The sequence below is a fragment of the Diplotaxodon limnothrissa genome, linkage group LG2 (assembly GCF_057381915.1).
Source record: "Diplotaxodon limnothrissa isolate DT_005_m linkage group LG2, D_limnothrissa_male_GT1.1, whole genome shotgun sequence".
Classification (NCBI taxonomy): Eukaryota; Metazoa; Chordata; class Actinopteri; order Cichliformes; family Cichlidae; genus Diplotaxodon; species Diplotaxodon limnothrissa.
Window position 1 is genome coordinate 25,106,031 of NC_140597.1, and position 21,305 is coordinate 25,127,335.

At 45.7% G+C, this 21,305-nt stretch overlaps 1 protein-coding gene across 5 annotated transcripts in view; it reads right to left on the minus strand.

The window, feature by feature from the left end:
- Window positions 1-683: 683 nt before the first annotated feature.
- Window positions 684-21,305, minus strand: part of tenm2a (teneurin transmembrane protein 2a) — a 159,446-nt gene continuing 138,824 nt past the window's right edge. For all 5 annotated transcript variants that reach the window (XM_085368923.1, XM_085368917.1, XM_085368907.1 and 2 more), the window contains 23 exons: window positions 18,412-18,558; window positions 17,953-18,163; window positions 16,927-17,046; window positions 15,316-15,577; window positions 14,770-15,037; window positions 13,396-13,539; window positions 12,142-12,391; window positions 11,740-11,760; window positions 11,378-11,607; window positions 10,061-10,215; window positions 9,680-9,781; window positions 9,269-9,442; window positions 8,547-9,184; window positions 8,114-8,289; window positions 4,771-5,006; window positions 4,382-4,678; window positions 3,579-4,136; window positions 3,216-3,485; window positions 2,707-3,117; window positions 2,480-2,590; window positions 2,120-2,387; window positions 1,597-1,727; window positions 684-1,421 (listed from right to left, as the gene is read on the minus strand). In XM_085368923.1, coding sequence (XP_085225049.1) covers window positions 684-1,421; window positions 1,597-1,727; window positions 2,120-2,387; window positions 2,480-2,590; window positions 2,707-3,117; window positions 3,216-3,485; window positions 3,579-4,136; window positions 4,382-4,678; window positions 4,771-5,006; window positions 8,114-8,289; window positions 8,547-9,184; window positions 9,269-9,442; window positions 9,680-9,781; window positions 10,061-10,215; window positions 11,378-11,607; window positions 11,740-11,760; window positions 12,142-12,391; window positions 13,396-13,539; window positions 14,770-15,037; window positions 15,316-15,577; window positions 16,927-17,046; window positions 17,953-18,163; window positions 18,412-18,558 — 5,918 coding nt within the window. The remainder of the gene's footprint in view (window positions 1,422-1,596; window positions 1,728-2,119; window positions 2,388-2,479; window positions 2,591-2,706; window positions 3,118-3,215; window positions 3,486-3,578; window positions 4,137-4,381; window positions 4,679-4,770; window positions 5,007-8,113; window positions 8,290-8,546; window positions 9,185-9,268; window positions 9,443-9,679; window positions 9,782-10,060; window positions 10,216-11,377; window positions 11,608-11,739; window positions 11,761-12,141; window positions 12,392-13,395; window positions 13,540-14,769; window positions 15,038-15,315; window positions 15,578-16,926; window positions 17,047-17,952; window positions 18,164-18,411; window positions 18,559-21,305) is intronic.

Sequence of the window (21,305 nt, forward strand, 5' to 3'; positions counted from 1 at the left end):
TGGTTGGGTGTCCGAGGTGGACAATGGGAGGCCTGAGACAGGGAGACGACTCATAGTGGTGGGCAACTCTTAGCGTTGCCGTGTCTGTCGCTGTGCACGACGTCCTCCTTTTGATGAGCAGTTTTAATGGCGGCACTCTGGAGTGCTCCTCCACTTTGGTCCCTTTTTTTTTGTTTTTTTTTGCCTCTAGCGTCGATTAGAGACAGATAAGCCTCGATCGCAGAAGCCACCGCAGTGCAAACCCTCCGTGTTACCAGTAGCTGTCATGGACGCTCTCAGTGTGACCCAAAAAATATGGGCAAAAATATCACTATCTTTTTTAAAAAGGGGAATCTTCTTACTCATTAAGCAACAGTTCTCAAAGTTCTTCAGTGCTTTTTCAGTTGTTCAAAGTTTTTTCAAAAGAAAAAAAAAAACAGAACAAAAAATCTGACTGACTAAACTGTATTTTTTATTTGTATTTTTATTTTTTTGCCTGTGGCAGTAAAATTAACAATGTGTTGTCTGGTAAGTCATTCTTTTTTAAAAGTCCCTGCAGCGTTCCGTGAATAACCCCGTTTGTTGGTTAAATCTCCATGGGTTTTAAGAGGAGGGAGGGTAAGAGAAAAAAAAAGGAACCGGGACAAAATCTCGAGATGTGAAAGTGGGAGAGAGTGGGAAGAGTCCGCCCTTCCAGTGGGCTGTTACCTCCTGCCCATCTCGTTCTGTCTGAGAAACTGGATGTTGTTGCTGCTGTCAGCCAGTTCTGGATACTGCTCCACAGGCAGTACGTAGTAGCCGTCATAGCCCTGTACTCGACCTGTCGTTAGGAGCTGCTGTCTCTCCCCTTCTGTCCAGAGGCGACTGCCTCCCTTTCCGTCCCTAGCTCGCTGCTGTTCCTTGGCCCAGGCCCCCGCCAGCGCCCTCTGCCTGGCCAGCTCCAACAGTCTTACCTTCTCTTCGTCCAGCACGTCTGCAGCGAGCCCGTACCGAACGCTCAGTAATAATGATGGAACTGCAAACTCCACGGTCACTCCTCTCCTCGACCGCCCGCTCACTGTCACATTGATTCCGCTCTCCAGTGACTTGCGCCCGTTTGTGAGCCCCAGGGCCAGCAGGTCGCTGTCAGCAGAGCCTACCTTCACAAAGTAGTGGCAGTCCTTTCCATCCTGTGTGTAATGCGTGCCTTCGAGGTACTGCGCACCATTGAGCACCAGAGCCACTTTGCGGCTGTCTTCGCTGGCCAGCGCCGACACGCCAGCCACCACTCTCCCCTCCTGCAGCGCCACCATTACTCCTCTGCCTATTATGGGGGTGCTGGTGCCGAACCAGTGGCCAGGCTTGTCCTTGCGCCTGCGACGCTCCTTGTTGAGCAGACGACCCTCCAGGGCCATGAAGGCCTGGTTGTGCCGCTCAGCTGCTTGCTGCACCCCGGTTATGAGCTATATAGAAAAAGTTAAAGAAAAGCTTTGTCACTTTTTTGAAAGAGATGATAATGTAATAACACACAGCTGACCGCAGTGAGTAAATACAGGGCACATTTATATTAGATTTAAAAGAAAATGGTCAATATTTGATTTAATAATGAGAGTGGGTATATATTTTAAATAGGTGTACCTGTCCGTTCTCACAGTGCTGGGTGGCCTGCAGCTCATACGGTGGCTCCACAAAGTAGAGCGAGTGTCGAGGGAACCCTGGGATTATGTTACTGAGCTGGAAGCCAAACATTACCAGCCAACTCTTCACATCTACAGCAAGCAGACGAGGGGAAATTACTTTTGCTGAATGACAAAGTTAAACACAGTAGCAAATGAAGCAGTGGTTTTAGTATAACAAAAAACCAAAAAACTGAAAGCGTGTTTGCTTTTGTGACTTATCTCGTCCGTGCCATCTGTAGTACATTGTTACTAGCATAAACTATCTAGTCCACAACAATCTGTTCTGCTGAACACTAGAGATTCCTGACAGTCTCAGGACATAAGCTAAGATGAGCTTGTTAAGTAAACTAGAAGCGTTATTTTCCCTGCTTTTTAATATGCCAGGAAGAAACACAGCCAACCATCTGAGACAGAGTACAAGGGCTAAATATTCATACAACACATTTCACCATTTGGCCCACATAATATTTGTAACTCTCTACCTGTGACGTAGTTTTTAACATCCAGCATGTCACTGAGTGGGTTGTTGTTCTTGAACATATACAGATTAAAGGGAGCGGGATCTTTTCCTATCTTGGGCCACATGCTGTAGTCGGGTGAGGTCCACCGCCCAGCCAAGACATCGTAGTCCCGCTGGGTGAAGTGGACCAGCTTCGTCAAGGGGTCGTACAGGCCGCCGTGGAAACCCACCACCAGTTGGAACTCTGGGTTAGAGTCCAGATACACCTCGCCGTAGGCGGTGTACTGGACCTGGGTAAAAGAAGCAGATCACTCAAATATAAACAACAATGCGGATGGTGGAGGGAATAAATGTGGAACAGGTGTGATTCACAGCTGGATACCTGTTTGATCATTTGTCCATTGCTGCTGAAGACTGCTAGCGGTGTGCCGGTGTTGTCAGAAGCTATGTAATATTCCTCTCCACTGCTCACCTCCATGGCAAAGAGATGACCCTGATCATAGGACAGTTACAAATTCCCATTTTAGTTCAGGATCGTGTTTGTGCTGATTAATCAGTCTGTACCACAAACATTATAGGATGATCTTATAATTAACCAACCACGCCCACCTGGAGGTCATAGTAGAGTGACGAGATGTCAGAGCTGGAGTGATTGAAGATGTGCGTCACCCTGGTTGGATGGTTGAGGTCAGCATAGAAGAACTGAAGGTGCTGCCCCAGGCTGTTCCTTGTGGACACCCTGCGACCGAGCCCATCATAGTGATATACAATGCTCCAGCCTCCTGGACCTCTGTTGTACGCCCGCAGGAGCTGACCTTTGGAGTTATAGTCAAAAACGTCCGTCCCACGCTGACTCAGGAAGCCGTCTTCGTCCAAGCGATATTGGACATCTCCCAGGCGCGTAATGCGATCTCTGAGGTCGTAACGCAGAGGCAAGATCCGGGCACTGTTCCCAGGATTCAGCAGGTGGAGGTTACCGTTAAGGTCGTAGCTGTAGCGCCAGGTAGACCAATCATTCACCTGGAAACAAACAATGATGTTTGTAAATCAGAGTTATGGATACTTCAGCCTCTAATGAAGACACACCGCACGGTTAGAATCCCAGCCTCTCTGCTCACCTTGACGCCACTGAGCTGCCCGTCTCCATCGTAATCGTAGCGGTACTGTGTGGTGTTGGCGTAGGGCCCGATCTTAAGCTCTCTCTTCACCACACGTCCCATGCTGTCATACTGGACCGTCATCCAGTACATGAGAGAACGGAAGATCTCGTACTGGACCTCCTTGATGCGACCGTGGGTGTCAAAATGCTTACTCAGTGTCATAACGGCAGTGGTGATGATTTGATTGATGTCGTAGTAAATGACCCCAAACTTTCCAAAGTGTTCTATCTGTAAGGAGGAAAAAGCAAGAAAGGTAAGCTACAAATACTTGGAAAGGGCGTTGCTAAAACAGGAAAGTAAACCAGAACAAATCTTCTGCACCTTTCCAGAGATCTCATCATATCGGTAGAGGTCAACAGGCAGTGGCGTCTCACTGATGACCGGCTTCATGCTGGCAATCCGGAAGCTGTTGTCATGGTAGGTGTAGTCGAACCGCGCGTTGACCATCCCCTCCTCACTGAAGCGATAGATCTGCTTGTCGATAAGCGGGCCCATTTTGCGATAGCGGATGGTGCAGGAGAAACCCCCGCTCTGCAGGTTGACCATCTTTAGCACGCCGGCTGTCTCGTCATACCCAAAAGTGACGGCGGTGCTGTCATAAACGATCTCCGACAGCTTTGTTAGCTTGCCGTACTTGTAGAGGACACGCCGCCCAGTGCCCAGGTAATGTACGGCCTGAGGTCTGCCGTCCTCACTGAAATCGTGGATGATGGAGGCGTTGCTCTCCGGAGGGTTGTAGGTGTTGCGAATATAGCCAACGGACACGTGCGTGAACATAGTGTGGCGAGCGACACTGGGCATCGTGACAGCTGTGACTCGACCCGAGGCGTCAAACTCAAAGACGTACTGCCTCTGGCTTTGCAGGAGCAGCACCATGGACTGGAAGCAGAGCAGGGAGGTGAAATACGGATTAATATAATAGCATTATCACTGCGTGACTTGTCTCCTGTGAAATAGCACCAGGAGTAATTTGCTCTCTCCCCTGACAAATCTGAACCTTCATAACCATAAAAATGATGTATTATTTCACTCAGTCCTACAATCCAAATTACTGTACTTTCTTGCTAATGCCTTCCTCTGGATGTGACTCTGCGGCTGACAGTGTTGAAGATAAATGCACTCACTTTGTCAAGATAGCTGTAGCTCCACACCTTCCCGTCTACAAAAGAGCGAGACAGGATGCGTCCCTGGGGGTCAAATTCCGTCCTCTCACTCATGCTTCCCCTCTGCAGCCCTACAAGCTGTCCGGTGGCGGAGTACGACACGTTGACTACAGCCAGGCTGCTGCTGGGCAACCACATAGCTGGCCGGCCCTGAGCATCGTACATGATGCGCAGCGTGAACTTGCGGTGATCGTCGTAAATCTTTTCCGTACGGGTGTTGCGATCGAAATCGATGGAGAGGAGATTGCGGCCATGAGCCTAAAGAAAAGGAAGGCGTTTGTCAGGTAAGTTAAGTGAACTGCACATGTGGATTTTAACAAAGCAGTGGACAGGTTAGTAAAATTGGTTACCCTCAGCTTCCTCCCAAACACGGTGATCTTGCCCTTGGTCTGCTCCTTGCGCAGTCGCCACTCAATGGAGTTGAGACCATTGTCTGTAGGCAGAGTGATGTTCCTTCGGCCGATGGTTGGACTGACAGAACCCGCCAGGATGTGCGGCTCTGTGTGGAAACTGATGCCCATCCCATTGGCGTACATCACTCTTAGGGTCCCGTTGTTACACAGCTGATAGCTGTTCCTCACTTGGTCTGTAGGGGGACACCAGCAGACACGGCATCAAAGACAAGACGAGTGGCACACAAGACTTCCAGGTTCCAACTGAATAGCCAATGTCTTTTGGGAAGCTTCCACAATGAGTGAAGTGACCCGGAAATATGGGTGTGGCGACCATAATAAGAGCTGGTAAACACTAAAGTGCTTTAGTGCTTCCTTTATGACTTCCTTAAGCACAGGCTACAGCGGACTATGAAAGGAAAGAAGATAATGCTTGAGAACAAAGTGATGACTAGACTGCTAAACTGTCAGCCTAATGCCACATCTGGAGCTGATATACAAATACTTTGAAAACTTTTAACAATTTGTTAAACCAACTCGAAACGTTCCACTTTATTTAAATCTGCTGCTGCCTCATGTGAAGTATTTTTCAGCATGAGTTTACAAAAGCGCTATATAAATAAAGCTAATTAGCCATTTTAAAATAATGTAAAAGGGAAGGTTGTTTAGTTTAGTGTTGTGTGCTTATATCTTTGTTTTGGGAGCTGCTGCACACACTGCCAACTTTTAGGATTATCATTACTTAATTTTGCTCCAGAGATGCTGAAAGCCCCAATAAAGGATGAGTTAAAGTCGATTCAGCGGAGAGAGACAGAAAGAGAAAATACGAGTGGACAGGAGGGGGAGCAACATCTCTTAAGACAACACCACCGCTGTGACAGGAAAAGATATTCTTCTTATAAACTCCAATCTAACTAATAAAGTGGAAAGTGCTTCATCTTTGGGCAATTTCAGCTTCTACCTGGCACACTCAGGTCAACAGCCTCCTCATATTATCAAACAGCTTAGTGTAAGTGCAGTCTCTTTGCCTACATCTTTGCAAATTCTCCTCTGCACCTTTCCTTTGCTTCATGACGTTTTCCACTGAGGTGAATGAAAAGTGGCTTGAAAAAGAGAAAGTCTGACTATTCAACTGCAACCTAAGTTCTTGTGTTGAGATCCAAATGACAGTACCTCAGAAGAAGCGTAGTACCTAAATCTTAGCAAATCGAAACCTCAAAGTATTCGATTCAGGTCAGACAGTCGGTAAAAAAATTATAATCTATGAAATCAGAATAGCAATGTGAAGGTACTAGTTTCATGCAGAGGATATTGGCAATAGATAGGATATGAACACTGGTGAGGAGAATACATTACGTTTTATGACCTTTCAGGCAAGGATACATAGGATCATTCACTCTGAAAATTACTATACGTACAGTAAAAGAAGGTGAAAAGATAAAAAAACACTGTAGGTTCCATCAGACAAGTTGTATCATTTTATCTTTGCACTGCTTTTCAACCGTACTGCATTTTCACTGTGGTCTGGGAAATGTTACATAAGCTTTCTACTGTTTGGATGAGCTGATTCTGTCAGGCAAACTGCAGCCTGTGTTGACAGATTCACGTATTTACTCAGTTTTTTTACCGCACAAAATCCAAGCTTAGACCCGATGGACCAATCAGAAGTGATCCGACAGAACGGGCACTTTAGCATCTGATGGCGATGGGAAATCCGAGTCACAGAGGCTTACGTCAGTCGGAATCAGATCGTGTCCATTAAACGTTTGCCGACCTGATTTCTGACTCCTTCCCACAAACTGCGCGCTATTTTAAATAGAAAAATCCTCAGGCTAAAGAGACATCGCTCCACAATCAACATCTCTCCAATTTATCGACTTCAACAAGAATAGAGACAGATAAGCCCGTGATTAATGCAGAGGCTAAATTTTCCCTCTGATGTCTGAAAGCAAGCTCTCCTCCCCACCCCCGACCACAATGAAGTGATTAAAAGCGAGATTAAATTGTTTTCAGCTCAGAAATATCGAGAAGATGCAGAGTTGGGAGCTTTCTTTATTTCACTTACAAAAGGTGAGAGGGTAGGGGATTGGATGGTTGTCTCTTTGAAGTCCTGCCATAAATGACAGTAATCCATAAGGCCAATTTGTAATAAAGCTCCAGGCACATTTTAACAATGCCTCAAACAGACAAGTGAAGCTTTTTCCATTGACTTGGCAGCAACAGCCTTTAGATAAATCTTCTCCGCTCTCTCTGTCTGAACAACCTCGTAATAAAACAGAAGCGAGGTAGAGGGATAGCGAGCGTGCGTGAGAGAGAGAGAGAGGGTGAAATGAGAGCTGGAGGGCCAAGGAGAATTCACTGTGCTGGAGTTAATGAAGAGAGCGAGAAAGAGCCGAAAGTGAGGGAGACGGTTAAGTGAGTATGTCAGCAGAGAGCTGTGCTCAAACCCACACAGTGCAGTGGAAACCTTAAATTACTTACAGCCGTGTGAACAACTCTTCTCTTCTACCACAACAAAGGTGGACGACTAAACATATATGTAGACGCAAGGTTTTCTCAATGTTTTTGGACCGTAACGAGTCTGGTCTGGATTCAGACATCCGTCACACGGCACCGGTCAGTGGAGGGGTGGGGGGGTCGGGAGAATTCTTCTTCTTCTTCGTCTTTGTCCCCCCACCTCTCTAAACAGACCAAATAAGCTCAGGGATCATGGGAACTGTCAGTATGTGTGCGTGTGTTTCTGTCTGTGTGTAAGGAGAGAGCTTGAGGGATGAGGAGGATTCACTCTACACGAGTTAATGAATTTTGCTGTGATGATATTCAAAAGCAGGATGATCCCAGCTGGGATTAACTATATATTGGTAATTTTACTCCTTAAGAGGGGAGCGAGAGAGGGCTGGGTGTGGGTAGGGGGAAAGAAAATAATCTCCTGGAGCATGCACATAACTGAGTGAAAATTATAAGACTTTCAATTAGAGCCGGCAGGCCTGAGCACATTCAGCATCAGAGGGCGGCTGTGTTTTTTTGAATGCTAAGACAAAGCAGTGCTAGAGCCTGCATGAATCTCATTAGGGCGATTATACCACATAAACAGATCTGCTTCACCGTTATCAGGATTACTTAAAAGTCTACTCAGAATGACTAATGAATGATAGTTGCTTGATTTGCACTGTTCCATGTTGATAAGTTGAACCCAGGATTAGCCTGTCTTTGTGCCACATCATTTCACAAGTATTTAAAAATTCAATGCCGGATCATTTTTCCTCCGTGTGTCCAGGTATGTGCTAAGCGTGTCCCCTACCTTGTACCACGGTGTATGAGGCTTCAACCGAGGACAGGTTGGTGATGACGGTGACATCGTCGTCTCTGCTCGAGCTCTCAATGTCGATGTTGATGGAGCGCTCGATCTCTCGGTGCAGACTTGTCACCATGCCCGTCGGGTACGTCACGTTGGTCAGTCGACCCTCGCTGTCATACCTGCGAAATGGGAGATTGCAGACTTGTTCATACTTGTGCCACCTGTGTGTTGAAAATCGAGCGCACATCCAACAGTCACAAAAAACAGTTTGGCAAGGGGGTGGGGGTGTTTGGTTGTAGATATAAAAGCTAACACTTGGGGGCAGCAGAGCACTTTGTGAAACTCAAGGAGAAAGCAGGAATCAGAGGACGGGAATTGATGGAAATGAACCCGACAGCACTCAAAGACGACAATGCAGACAGTGTCACACACTTACTGGTAAAATGTGGTCCATCCAGTCTCGTCAGCTTTGGTTGCCAGGAGGCCCGTGTTGCCGCTGTAGCTCATCAGAGCCACTTCTTGGCCCAAGGCTGACACACTACGCAGCCCCCCACTGGGGTCCAGTGCAAGGGTCACCACTTGATTCTCAGGCAGCAGCACCAGTCTGAGCAGGCCGGCTCCTCCTCCTTGGCCCAGCCCATCCCGCCTCACTTTCACAGTATTGTTGCAGTTATCCACCAGCATGGCCAGCTCGCCATCGGGGCTGTAGGTGAAGTTGAAAAGCGGCTCCCCAGTCACGAGGCTGACTGTCTGGATGTGAAGCCCCTCCCCGTTGAAGACGTACAGCTCCTGCTCCCTCGGAGACGCGACTTCGTACTGCGCCGATCCCACGTACCCGACGCTCGAGAGGGCAGGGCCGGGCCGGTTCGCTCGCACGGCTCGGATGCGTATGTTGTTGAGGTCTGCAATAAAAAGAGTCCCGTCGGGGGACACGGCCAGGGAAGTTGGGGAGTTCAAGCCAGCGTCGGGGGCGTAGCCCTCGTCACCATAGAAGCAGTTGCAGTTGACGTCGTTCTTGCAGTCGCAGTCAGAGGCAGCACCGGCCAGGAGAGAGATTTCTCCATTAGTGCTCACCTAAAAATAAATAAATGAACAAATAAAAAAAAAAAAAAAAAACACCCACACTTTGAACAAAGAAACAACCAGACAACCGCATACCTGTCTCACTCGGTTAATCTTTTTCTCATCTGTTTCAGCGATGTACAGGATGCCGGTGTGGGACAAGGCGATGGCTGTGGCACTCTCCAGGGCGGCGTGTATAGCCAGCTTACTGAGGCTGTAGTCAATGCCCGGCACTTGGCAGTGCATAGGCCGACCCGCTATAATGCTCACCTTTAGGAAACAATGCAGAAAGTATTGATGATCCAAAAAAGTAGGATGCCAACATAAGATTCCAAAGTAGTAAGTAGTATCTTCCTAGAACTAATTAATCAGTAATTTTCCTGCAAAACGTAGAATTTGAACTTTTTACTTCTAAATTGGCTTTAGGAAGGCTAATTGGGACGAAATCTTGTCAAAGCCTATGGTGAGTGTGCACTCTAATGGGTTTGCAGCCCTGTATGTACAGACCTGGTGGTTCTCAGTGATGCGTAAAATGACGTTGTTTTCCAGGACGTACAGAGAGTTGTCCATGGGGTTCACGGCTAAGTCTGTGGGCCACTCAAGACGCACCTGATGGGCAGAAACAGAAGTTATATGATCTGTGAGACGGTATCTATACCGAAAGGGTGCCAAGGTTCAGACAAGTCTCTTATTCATTTAAGTGACTGCAGCAGTGTTCACTTTCTTCTGATCCATTCATTTATCCATTGACTCTTTAATCCCTCCCTAAATCAGTTTCTCCCTGACCTCCCGGCTGGCTCTACTCCACAGAGTCATCATAGCTCAGCACTAAGGGAGCTCTTAGATCATCATCAATCACACCGTCGGCTTTTGTCTCTTTTTCCCCACCTGGCTGACGTCCATGCTGGTGTCACAGCTCAGAGGCCGCACGGCGGTCAGGTCGTTAGCCCCCAGCAGAGTAGAGATGATGCCATTCTGGTCCACCTTGCGGATCATGGTGGCGTCCACGAAATACATCAGCCCGTTTTTATCCACTGCGATACCTGTCAGCGGGGGGAGATGAACACCGTGAATGACGACTCATAACTCAAACACTGTGGGGCCATACCCATAGACATTTTAAGTCAATTAAACTTCACTCTTTCAGCCGCTGAAAATGAATAGCAGCCCGGGCCGCTCAATTGCTCAATGCTTCATCGAATGAGAGGGAACACAGAGATGGAACGGGCATTGAACTGTTGAGAAATGTTAGTTTTGGGATGAGTCATTGGGATGCCGAGCTGAACTCCCCTTAGAGGGCAACCGCAGACGGCACGCAGATCATCTAGAATGGCGAGTGATCTCTTGCGCTTCTCTTCCTTCCTTGGTTTCCTCTTGATCTCTTTTTTGTTTTTTGACACCCAACTTTCGACTTGTTTATACCTCTCTCCGTTTTATCCTTTATCACTGGGTTGGTGTCACCCCGTCAGTCTATCAGACAGCAGACGCTCAGAGAGGTGTGACTGTTCAAGTAAAGTGTGCCCAGAAATAACTTCTAGATGCACTGGGATAGTAAACAACAGATGGAGGATACAGCGAAGGGTGCACAGAGTAAATGATACGGAGATAAATAGGAAAAAGAGCGGAAGAGCTGGAGGAAGAGAAGAAACAGGAAAAGGGAGGAACTGACGCTTTCTGACTGCGTGACGGGTAAGAGAGAATCAGCAGTTCATTGTCTTCCCCGATCGTCCCATCTTATCTCATGAACCGTGCATACACACACACATGCATGCACTCTTGCATGCACACAGTGTATATATTCTAACATCTGTGGTGCTACATGTACACACATGACAAGAAATGTGACAGTGTGACATCCTTGACAGTTTGGTGTCACAGTGTTCTGAGATCCAATGATCCACAAAAATAATCCCATTATAAGTTTAACATTAACCTGGTTTATAACCTCCTTCTGTCTCTGTCCTGCTTTAGTTGAGTCATAAGATGGGCGCATTATGAAAAAAAAAACCTCATCAGTGAAAATGTAAGCACCCTTAAATTACACGTCTTGTGAACTGAACTGTGGATCACAAAGTCTCCTCAACAAAACTCATTTCGAAGGATGTCTTAAGAGTCTGTATCCACATTTTATACTGTAATACAAGAAAATGCAATTTGAACAATATGAAGTTAACTGTGACGTGAAATTCCCCCTAAGTGGCTCACCTTTGGGGCTCATAAGTGTAGCTTCAGTGGCTTTTCCACCGTCGCCACAGCGCTCATCGAAGGGCAGGCACTGCTCCCCGGTCCCCGCCACGACCTCAGCATTATCCGACAGCAGACGACCACCGGTTAATGACCGCACGCGGTAAATCCGTCGCGAGTTTGTGTCTGAGATAAACAGCGCCCCAGATACCGGATCCACAGCCATAAAGTATTTATGGGTTGGGTTATTACTGAAGCAAAAAAAGACAAAAAAACTATAATTATCAGCCTGGATTTACATTGTAAATGATACTTTGAAGCGCTTTTGCATTTATTTTTTCCTTTGCTGGCATGTTGTTAATTTCTCATCCTGAGCCTCTTACCTGTGTCTGAAATCTTTGTTCCTTTAAGAAAAGAAAGGGAGACAGAAGCACAGCAAAACAAATGTTAATTCACACAGTCTGCACAGAGCAACCTACAGAGAGCAACACAAAGCTGGCAGTGGTGTGAAGAGCAACATTTAAAGATGTGTAAAAACACCCTGGGGAAATGTTATCTAGCACAGTCTATATTTCTTGCCAGTCCAAGTCTCTCACCTCACTTCTTTCATCTAACATCTTGTAAGCACTGAAAACATCCAGTCTTTATCCACAATTTTTCCTTTTCCTGGTGACTTACCTCAATATATCTGCAACATAGAGAAACCTCTAAATTCACAACTGCTTTCCTATTGATTACTATTCTATTAATTCGTAATTTACTGTCCCATAGATCTGGAGGTTTACCTCAGTTCCAGGATGCCAGTTGTGTTCATAGATGGGTAGACCCGGCGCACAAAATTGAGGTCCCCGACATACAGGCTGCCATCGATGCCCATTGCCAAAGCAACCGGAGCCAGCAGCTTGTTGCCGTCCGCGAGGCCATTACAGCTGGGGCACGAGATGCTGCGCCTGCGGCCGTTCCCCATGATGCTCGTGATTACTGGAGGCTGCTCTGTCACAAAGATGTTTTCCCCGCTGCCTTTGTGAAGGATGCCTGTGAACAACAAAAGACAAACAGATATATCAAAAGCAGATAAGGGCTCATTATTCCACAGGTAACAGTGGAATCAGCTACCCCCAATCACATCCACCCCGATGTAGAAATGGTTTCCTTTAACTCGTTGGTGGAGCCATCAAGAATGCAAAATTTATCTTGTTCAATGTTTTTTTTAATTTGATACCTGGAAGCTTTTAGCCTCGGCTGAACTTGTGCATAGTGAGCTAATTAGCTCGTTCAAACCAAGCGGCAACCCTTAGGGTTGAAAAACGAAGCCAACATAAAAGTGCCAAAAAACCCCAAAACAAAATTACAGTTCCCTTTAATTGGTAGCTATCAGCTAATTCAACTCACTGAACTGGACTTCACGACTGGGTTTGCGGTGACAAATATTATGTCAGCTCATGTCCAAGAAGCCGAGGTTCCAGTTTTAATGAATGAAATTCTAGTATTATTTCACATTTATCTCTGTCTATTCGAGGAAACGACACGGACTTGGTAACCGAGCTTACTGGCACTAGCTGATCCTGCGCCAACACGGCAATGGCCATAATGCTAAAATTAAGGCCTCACAATTGGAGTTCACAAACCAATAGGTGAGATCATCTATCTTTTATATACAGCTTATGGAATACCACTCAAGCGATCCTGAACTAAGTTTTGGCAAAGGTGTCTCTGCCAACCACACCACCTGTCTCTGTTTTAGTAGCTGCTGCTGATTGGTCGGTGCACACTTTTAGTGGATGAGGGAGTCAAACTAGGTGAGACAACACTTCCTGTGAAAATCCTCACTGACAGATAAAGTCTGGCAACTTCAACTAGAGGAAGCGCAGTGTGGTCTAACCCCTCTCCACCAGCACCACCAAGACAATAACACATTGTGTACTGTAAACCTGCTACACACAGGGAACGGGCTAAATATAAACTGGAAGGCAAAACAGGGGACAAACAGAAAAGGCTTTTGCATAACTATGAGTGTGTAAGTGTGTGTGTATACGTACCACTGCGTGTGTTGAGTATGTGGTGCTTGTTGAGCGACCAGCCGCCCAGATTTGTGGGATCCAATTCGTAGCCCTGCAGGAGGGCCGTCCTCTTCTCCCAGAGGATGAGACTGGCACATGACTCATACTCATAGCCCACTGACACTACATGCAGGAAAGAGTAGAGGCAAGAGAAACGAGAGGGGTGGGGTTGGGTGGAGGGGAACGTGCAAAATAAAGGGATGAGAAAACATCAAAGAATCATTTAAGAAACAACATAGGAAGAGAGGCTGTGAAACTTCATCAAAATATAATCTCCTAAGTTCATTTAAGGTGTGAAACACAGAGAAGCTAGTTAGCACCTGTACCAAAACCTGCACTCGCACCTTACTAACACTCTGGCATGCTGTTAAATCAATTAAAAAGCTTGCTAATTGGAAAGATTGCCCTTTAAACCTGCAGGCCACGCTGGCTGCAACAGTAAAAACTTTGCTCGTGGAAAAATAATGCCCTGATCGTGTTCGCGTCCTGACTGAGCCACGGTTAATTTGAGTAAATAAATTGAACAATTAAGGGAAATTAGTTGCGATCAGGTGTATTTTTGAAGACTACTCAGAGAGTGTTTGTGTTACGTGCTTGTTTTTGGGTTTTTTTCATGGGTGTGCTGTTGTGTTCCTGCTTGTTAAAGGGAAAAAAGTGTGTTAACACATCATTTCCCTCCTGAGTTAAAGAGAGTGCTGCTGCCAGCACATTTTCAGCTTCACTACAAGCAGTAATGCAGTATACCTGTGTCTGTATCTATGCTTAGCAAAACATAACCTAATCATCAGCCACGTATGTCCTTTATATTCTCCAGGAATTGGAAAATTGCTCCTACTCAAGGGACATTTAAGATCTTTCAGCGAATGCAATTTTCCAAACAGTGTGCCCCTCCACACTGAAGCCCCAGATGTCCACTGCATCTGTGGCCTGACAGCAGTGTTTGGCTGACAGCATCTGTGAGCGACTGTGACAGCAGAATGTAATAGCGCTGAGGCTCCCCTGGACTCCTGCTTGCTGCTCCAGTAGTTAACTGCTAACTCCTCCTGATGGTTAATAACCCTTCACCACAGTTACGGCTGGCTGACTGAACCAAACGCGGCTTCAATGAAAAATAGACATATGAAAAAAAAAAAAGAGCCCTTCACTGGGGCCATATTGCGAAGTGGATCCAAGCTGGGTTTCTGGTGTATTATCTCTCCTTCAGGCTCACTAATTAGCCCCACTCCCTCTGTCATAACCAGTGCTGTCTTAGTGGTAAAGTGTCTAATGTATTCAGGGTGTGCAAGGCTGGGAGAAAAAAAAAGATCTGTGCCCGCCAGCACAGCTTTTCCTCCATCCATCCCTTCCACTTACCGACAGCTTCGGAAAGCCCGTAGACCCTTTGCCCGTATGCATCTGTCTTATCCCAGATGTAGGTATATGCCAAGTTGGGCGAGGCGTGGAACCACTTCTGGAAGAGGTGGCCCTCCACCGCGACCATCAGGTGAACCTTCAGAAGGCCCATGGACACCACAGCTGGAGTCATGGTGACCTTGAGGAGGGAGCGATAACCTTGGGTCCTGGAGCTTAGGTAGCACAGCTTTAAACTTGTGCCAGGCACTTCGATCTGCTCATGCAGCACCTGGAAGACAAAGAGAGGATGGCGGGAGAGAGGGATTAGGGAGGATTAGAGAAAGAGGGAGTAATGGGGGTCACGCTTCCACTGATGGCTGAAGGACAAGAAATGGCAAAAAAACAATGGGAGAAATAAAGGAATAGGAAAGAGGGAATAAAATGGGGGAACTATGGAAGCGGAAGGAGAAAGAGAGCTACAAAAAGATAAGCATACAGGAGAGTGGGAAGAGAGCGAGGGAACCAGAAGGAAGATTAGCCGGCAGCCAGAGGTCAGTGGTACTGCACCTGTGTCTCCGGTATGATGGGTTTCTCCCCTGGCTTGGAGCTGAAGAAGGAGGAGAGAGGGGATGCAATCACAAGTGGGTCAGGCCTGACGAAACCGCTCAGGTCACAGCCTGGGATCGTGTTCTCTTCTGTCTTAAGCACCAGAGTGTCCATAGCATAAAACTGGCTCCAGGGCAGCCACACGGTGCGCTCCTGGCTCAGGAAGGGGGCGCGCTCGAACCGAAGGGTCAGTGATGCACCACCATTAGCTATCAGGTCAAACCTGGAGAGGTTTGCGAGAAGAGGACGGGAATGAGGTATACATGGGGAGTGCCGTGGTGGATGGACAGGCCAAGTTACTTAGACCTAAACAGAGCTTAACACAGCAATTACTCCACAACAACAAAACACCTGAAATAAATATTCCGACATTATTAATTACGGTCCAAAAAAAACAGTACACAGACCACAACAAGGTGACAAGTTGAAGGCCAACCTAGCCATCGGTCTGCTCTGAAATATGAACAAGGCGACGTTAGAACACACGTCTCATAACAGAAGTGATTTTATTAGATGTTATCCTTTTACCCTTTGTCACTAAATTATGGGTAACAGCTGTAGGTTAATGATTAGTAGAGGAAAAGGTCACACACACACACGCACGCACACAATTGACACGTCTTATGGGAAACGGCCAGAGCTGCGTGAAGAGCTGCGAGAAAATAACATAGAATCCGCGAGACCAAACAAGACCAGACGCAGACGTGTTCATTGAAGACCGCGTCTGGAATTCAAGGTCAATTAAACATTACAAGAAGTTTGCATATTTCTCGAAGAAACCGCTGCAAAGAAACAAATGATAAAAGGCGATTGCTTAAAGAATATGACAGAAGACAGGGAGAGGAGAAAAATGTATTTTTAATGCGTGGAGATCAGGCTGAAGAACCAGTGAATCAAATTTTGAAATAACATGTTAGAGATGTCAGCCAGACTTAAATTCAATAGAAGTTGTTGGGGGGGAAATTGGACAGAGAAGTCAAATCAAAGCAGCCGAGAAGCTGGAATTCCTGCAGAGGAACTAAAAAGACATGTAAGATGACTTAACTAAGTGTGTTTGGAAAGTGGCTATCAAAGAAGAAAAAAAACCTAAGAAATTCAAAAATTAAGCTGTTAAGGCTTTGATTCAACCTTGCTTTGATCGCTACAGTGAAAAAGAAAATCACATGTGAAATCACGAAATCAAATCAAGTTTAACAGGAGGAAGAAGTAAGAGGTAATGAAGTAGAAGGAAGAATTTAAACCCTACATTGCGTTATGCACTTTGTTTTTCCCTTTCTTCCTCTGCATTTGCTATAATGTACATGTGTTTTTCTTTTTAGCAGTTTCACTTCAGAGAAGATTCTAGTGTTACAATCCTCAGTTGTGTTGTTCTTGTTACATACATTTACTCCTCTGCTATTTGAAATCTCCTTTTCTTTCATGTATCTAATTATTTATTCCACCAACAGCACTGCCTTCTCGTGGGATCAGTTTTCTAACCTAATCTAATCAAATCTGATTTAATAACAGAGCCTATGTGGTGAGGTAGTTTCCATATTTCAGCAAGGAGTGCTGGGTGGCTGTTGTACATACATTCCATCCTGCCGTGTCAGCGTGTATCCGTAGTGGGGATAGTTGACAAAAGACACGTTCACCCCCACCAGAGGGGTTCCATCTGTAGTCAACACCTGACCCCGAATTAGAGATGCCAAGCTGGAAGAAGACAGAGGAGACACAAGTGAGGGGAGCGAAAGTCAGCCTGTCAAACCAGTCTTCCCAAACCATCCATCATCTGATTTGATTAATCTCTCCATCTTTCAATCATCCAATTTGCCCATTCAATTATTGCCCTGCTCTTCCACCACTCATTAATTAGAAACAATCAGCTACCCCCACCGTCTAGATGAGCTCGTGTCAATCACGTAAACAAACCATGACAATATAGATGGGATGTGCACGTATTGTTAAGTACGGGCGAGAGATTGCATTCTCGAGAACTAATAGACGCAGATTAACATTTAAACATTTCAGGGTAGCGTCGCTTTGATAAGTTATTTTCTTTGAAACGTCCGATGTCAGCATGTGTAAATATATTCGGAGGAAAATCAACACAGTGGACAGCGCTTCACAGCTCTTCTAAATCTATGGGGAATCTTGGCTTGCCAGCAATTGGCTGTGGGATTTGTTAAGGTCTTGGCTAGCTGTACGAACCATTTCAAAGTCTATTTGATATTTGTTTTTGGAAATCTAAAGATTGGAAATTTTCCACGGCTCGTATTTTTTCACTTAAATGTCAAATCTTTTAAGATTCGCAGTCAGATTGCAGTCATGCACAGTCACCACACAATGTTACAGTGTTTGCAACACCAACGAAAGACAAAGTAAATGTAGATGATCAAAGCTTTTATCCTGCATTCCTACTTTCATTATTGGCTTGTATTGCTAGTTTGTGGGGCGCAGAACAGTATCACTACACTGTATGTATAGATATTCACCGGTGACTTCATATTATTCTCATATTTTAAAATATGAGATCTGTAATGTTTCTGTGAACGGCTCTTTTGTGTCACAGTCTTAAGATATGGCCTTAGTTGCTAGCGGTTGAATTTCCTGCCATACCTGGAGTTGAACGGGTTTTCCAAAGGGATGATGTGGGTGCTGTCCCGTCCCACAAGCATCTTGACGCGGTCGTAGAAGGAGCGGACTCGTGGCTGGGACATCGGGCTCTGCTGGATGACTAGCAGAGGGTCCCGGGAGCCCCGGCACAGGGGGCTGTTCTGGCAGGGACTCTGGATGCAGCAGTCTGGGTCCATGCAGTCTGTCAGTCCATCTGATAGAAGAAGAGCAATGATAAATGCTCTAAGGGACGCGAAAAAAAAAGAAGAAGCTTTGAATAATCTGTTTCTTTCACTTAGGAAAGTTTAATTTTGCCATCCACAATCAAGGCTCTTCTCAGGAGACCTTAATTTTATATTTTGTTTAATTTATTATTTTCTCCATCATCCTTTATTTCTTTGAAGAAGCAGATTTTGCTAATTGAATTCTTAAGGCACTATACGCCCCCCCACCCAAACTCACCTCCTTCGTTGTCCTTGTTGTCGGCACAGGAGGTCTCCATGGCAACACTGCAACCAGGGCCCCTCCACCCCGTCTGACATTCACAATGCCAACTCTGCTGGCCCATGGTGCACTGGCCGTTACCGTTACACAAGTTAGGACAGCCATCTGTGAGAAGAGGACAGGAGAGGGGAGAGGGAGGGGGGGAGGGAGAGAAACAAGGTGATGTTTGTTTTATCATTAATGATGCACAGATGAAAACACACAGACGCACGCACAAACACACGCACGCACACATATGCTCATATGGTAATGATAGATCAATGAGTCACACTCAGTGTGGTAACTAAATAATGGTAGCATACTGCCAGTGCTGATTGTTCAGGAATCAATTCCAATCAGGAGGTCAGTTTCCATGCACACCTTTCCATCTTTATGTCTCTGCACCTGAGGGATGCCTCCTAGTATGTGTATATGTGTGTGTGGACCGAGGTGGATAGATCACTTTATTCACTTACTGGATGGAGCCCAACCCGATCATCTCTCTCTCTTTCTCGGGTGCAGTTTCACTCTCTCTCTCTTACTTATGATTCAGTGTAGGTAATGGGATTCTGATGGCCTGAGAGTAATGCTTTCTCATGAGAGAATGAGATTATGCTTGACAGAGTGTGTGCGTGCATGCGTGTGTCTGTGTGGTGGCAGTCCATGAACTAATAAAGCTTCGCTTCGGCGTATGCAAAAAACCCTTACCAGAATCTACGACCCTGGAGCCAAGTAAGTTCTGTAACTAGCATAGCAAGGGCACCCTCAACTCAGGAGTGACTTTAAGGCAAGGCAGAGCGGACGTTTTGAGGTGCTCTGGATAAGGGAATTTGCAGTTATAGAGGAAAGTGCCATTTTCTCACTTTAATATTATCTGGTAACTTTTGGAGGCTTATATCATATATACATATTTATATATGCTATATATATGTGTATGCTTTATACATGCCATATTTCTCTATGTGAGGCTGTAAACTGCAGCCAGTTATCTTAACATAAAGACTGGAAGCAGGGAAACAGCTAACTTGGCACTTATGTTATAATATCCATCAATCAGTTCTGATAAAACTGCACAAAATAACATGTTATATGCTAAAAGTGGAGTGCGAAAACTTGCATTTTGTCATTTTACAGGAAGGTATGTGTGGGATTATTTCTTGCCAGGCAGCAGAGACTTCCTGGAGTGTTGTGACTGCGTGTTGGCCAGGAATCCAGGAGAAAATCCAGAAAGTTATAGCGCTATAGGGCACAAACAAGCCTCATGCATAACCCCGTGTAATAAGTTGTTTTGAATTCAATTCATTTATTTTTTTTTTGTATAGTGCCATCTCAAAGTGCTTTATATTGTACGGCAAAAACCCTACAATAAGACGACCCCAACAATCAGATGACCCCTATGAGCAAGCACTTGGAGACAGTGGGAAGGAAAAACTCCCTTTTAACAGGAATAAGCCTCCAGCAGAACCAGGATGGGGGGGGGGGGGGATATCTGCTGCGACTGCTTAGGGGTGAGGGGAGGAAGACAGGACAAAGACAAACTGTGGACCAGAGTGAGACAGTTTTGCACATTGTACAGCGAAGCTAGCTTTTTCCTGGCTTGATGCTAATCTTAGCCAAATGGCTGGTCGTTCGTGATGAACAGATAGGCCTGAGACTACATCAATTTTCCACAAAATGTTCATTTCTTCCTTTTAACTGACTCCTATATTAAGACAATTTCACCGAATTGGGACCATTTAATATCTCCTAAATGCCACAAAATCAAAACTTTTCTTTAAAAATCATTCGATTCCATTTGATAATTTGCACCCATGCTGAGACAACGTACCCCATCAATGCCATTTAAAGGGGAAAAAAAGCCTTTAACTCCTGGCTTCCCTTACAACTTTCCCGTATCTTTCGAAATCCCACCTCTCTAATGCAAAACTGTCTGTTTGCCACATTATAATCTATCAAGGAGGGGAGGGGTGTGGAAAAAAAGGCATGATGACACACAATGACAATGTTTTCTCCAGCAGCACAAAGAGCCCCAAACAAACTTGTCACAGTGATTTCCTCTTAAACAAATGAGGGAGCGGGGTGCGACACTCTTAAGTCTACCCACGGGAGACGAAGGCAAAGAAAAGGGTTGACTGATAAAACAATACGTGCATGCACGAAAAGGCTCTCGCTCGCAAACGCACGCACACGCCTAGCACGACACACCCTGGAGATATGACCTGACATTTCTCACTCGGTACTATTGTGCCGACAGAGTGAGGAAGGACAAAATAACCCAGTAAGAGATTATGAATATGAAATGCTTTTCACTGAGTCCTGCTCAGTAGATTAATGAACATATTTTCACTCAAGTTGCACTGTAGAATTTTGCCCTCTAACAAATCGCTGCATCAATAAAGCCATGCATTATGAATACAAATAGTGCAATCTAAATCGTGGCAGCGGCTAAATTAACAGGCATTTCACCCCGATTGGCATTTTATCATATGTCTCAACCAACAGACGATGAGGGGGGAAAGTCAAAAAAGGACTTTTAGAGAAAGACGGCGCACCATCTTGTTTGTGGTGGAAGAGGTGGGGAGCCGGGCGAGCTTAACAACGTTACTCAGTTCAACACGAAGACTCAAATCAAAGGTTTTATCTTTAATTATGACCATTTTCTGCATCAGGGGACTGCTCATGATGCTGTATTAACAGTCAGCCTGGAATAGATTGTCCCCAAGTATTGAGCTCGGGGAACAAAGGCAGTTAGCAGTGATTGCCTGTTAAATGGAGTTGCCATTTAAAAGCAGCCAAATACTTATGAAGCACCCGGACAGGACAATCCATAGCGGGCATTGATTGGCTTGCCTGGGCAGGCCGGCACGAGGCTC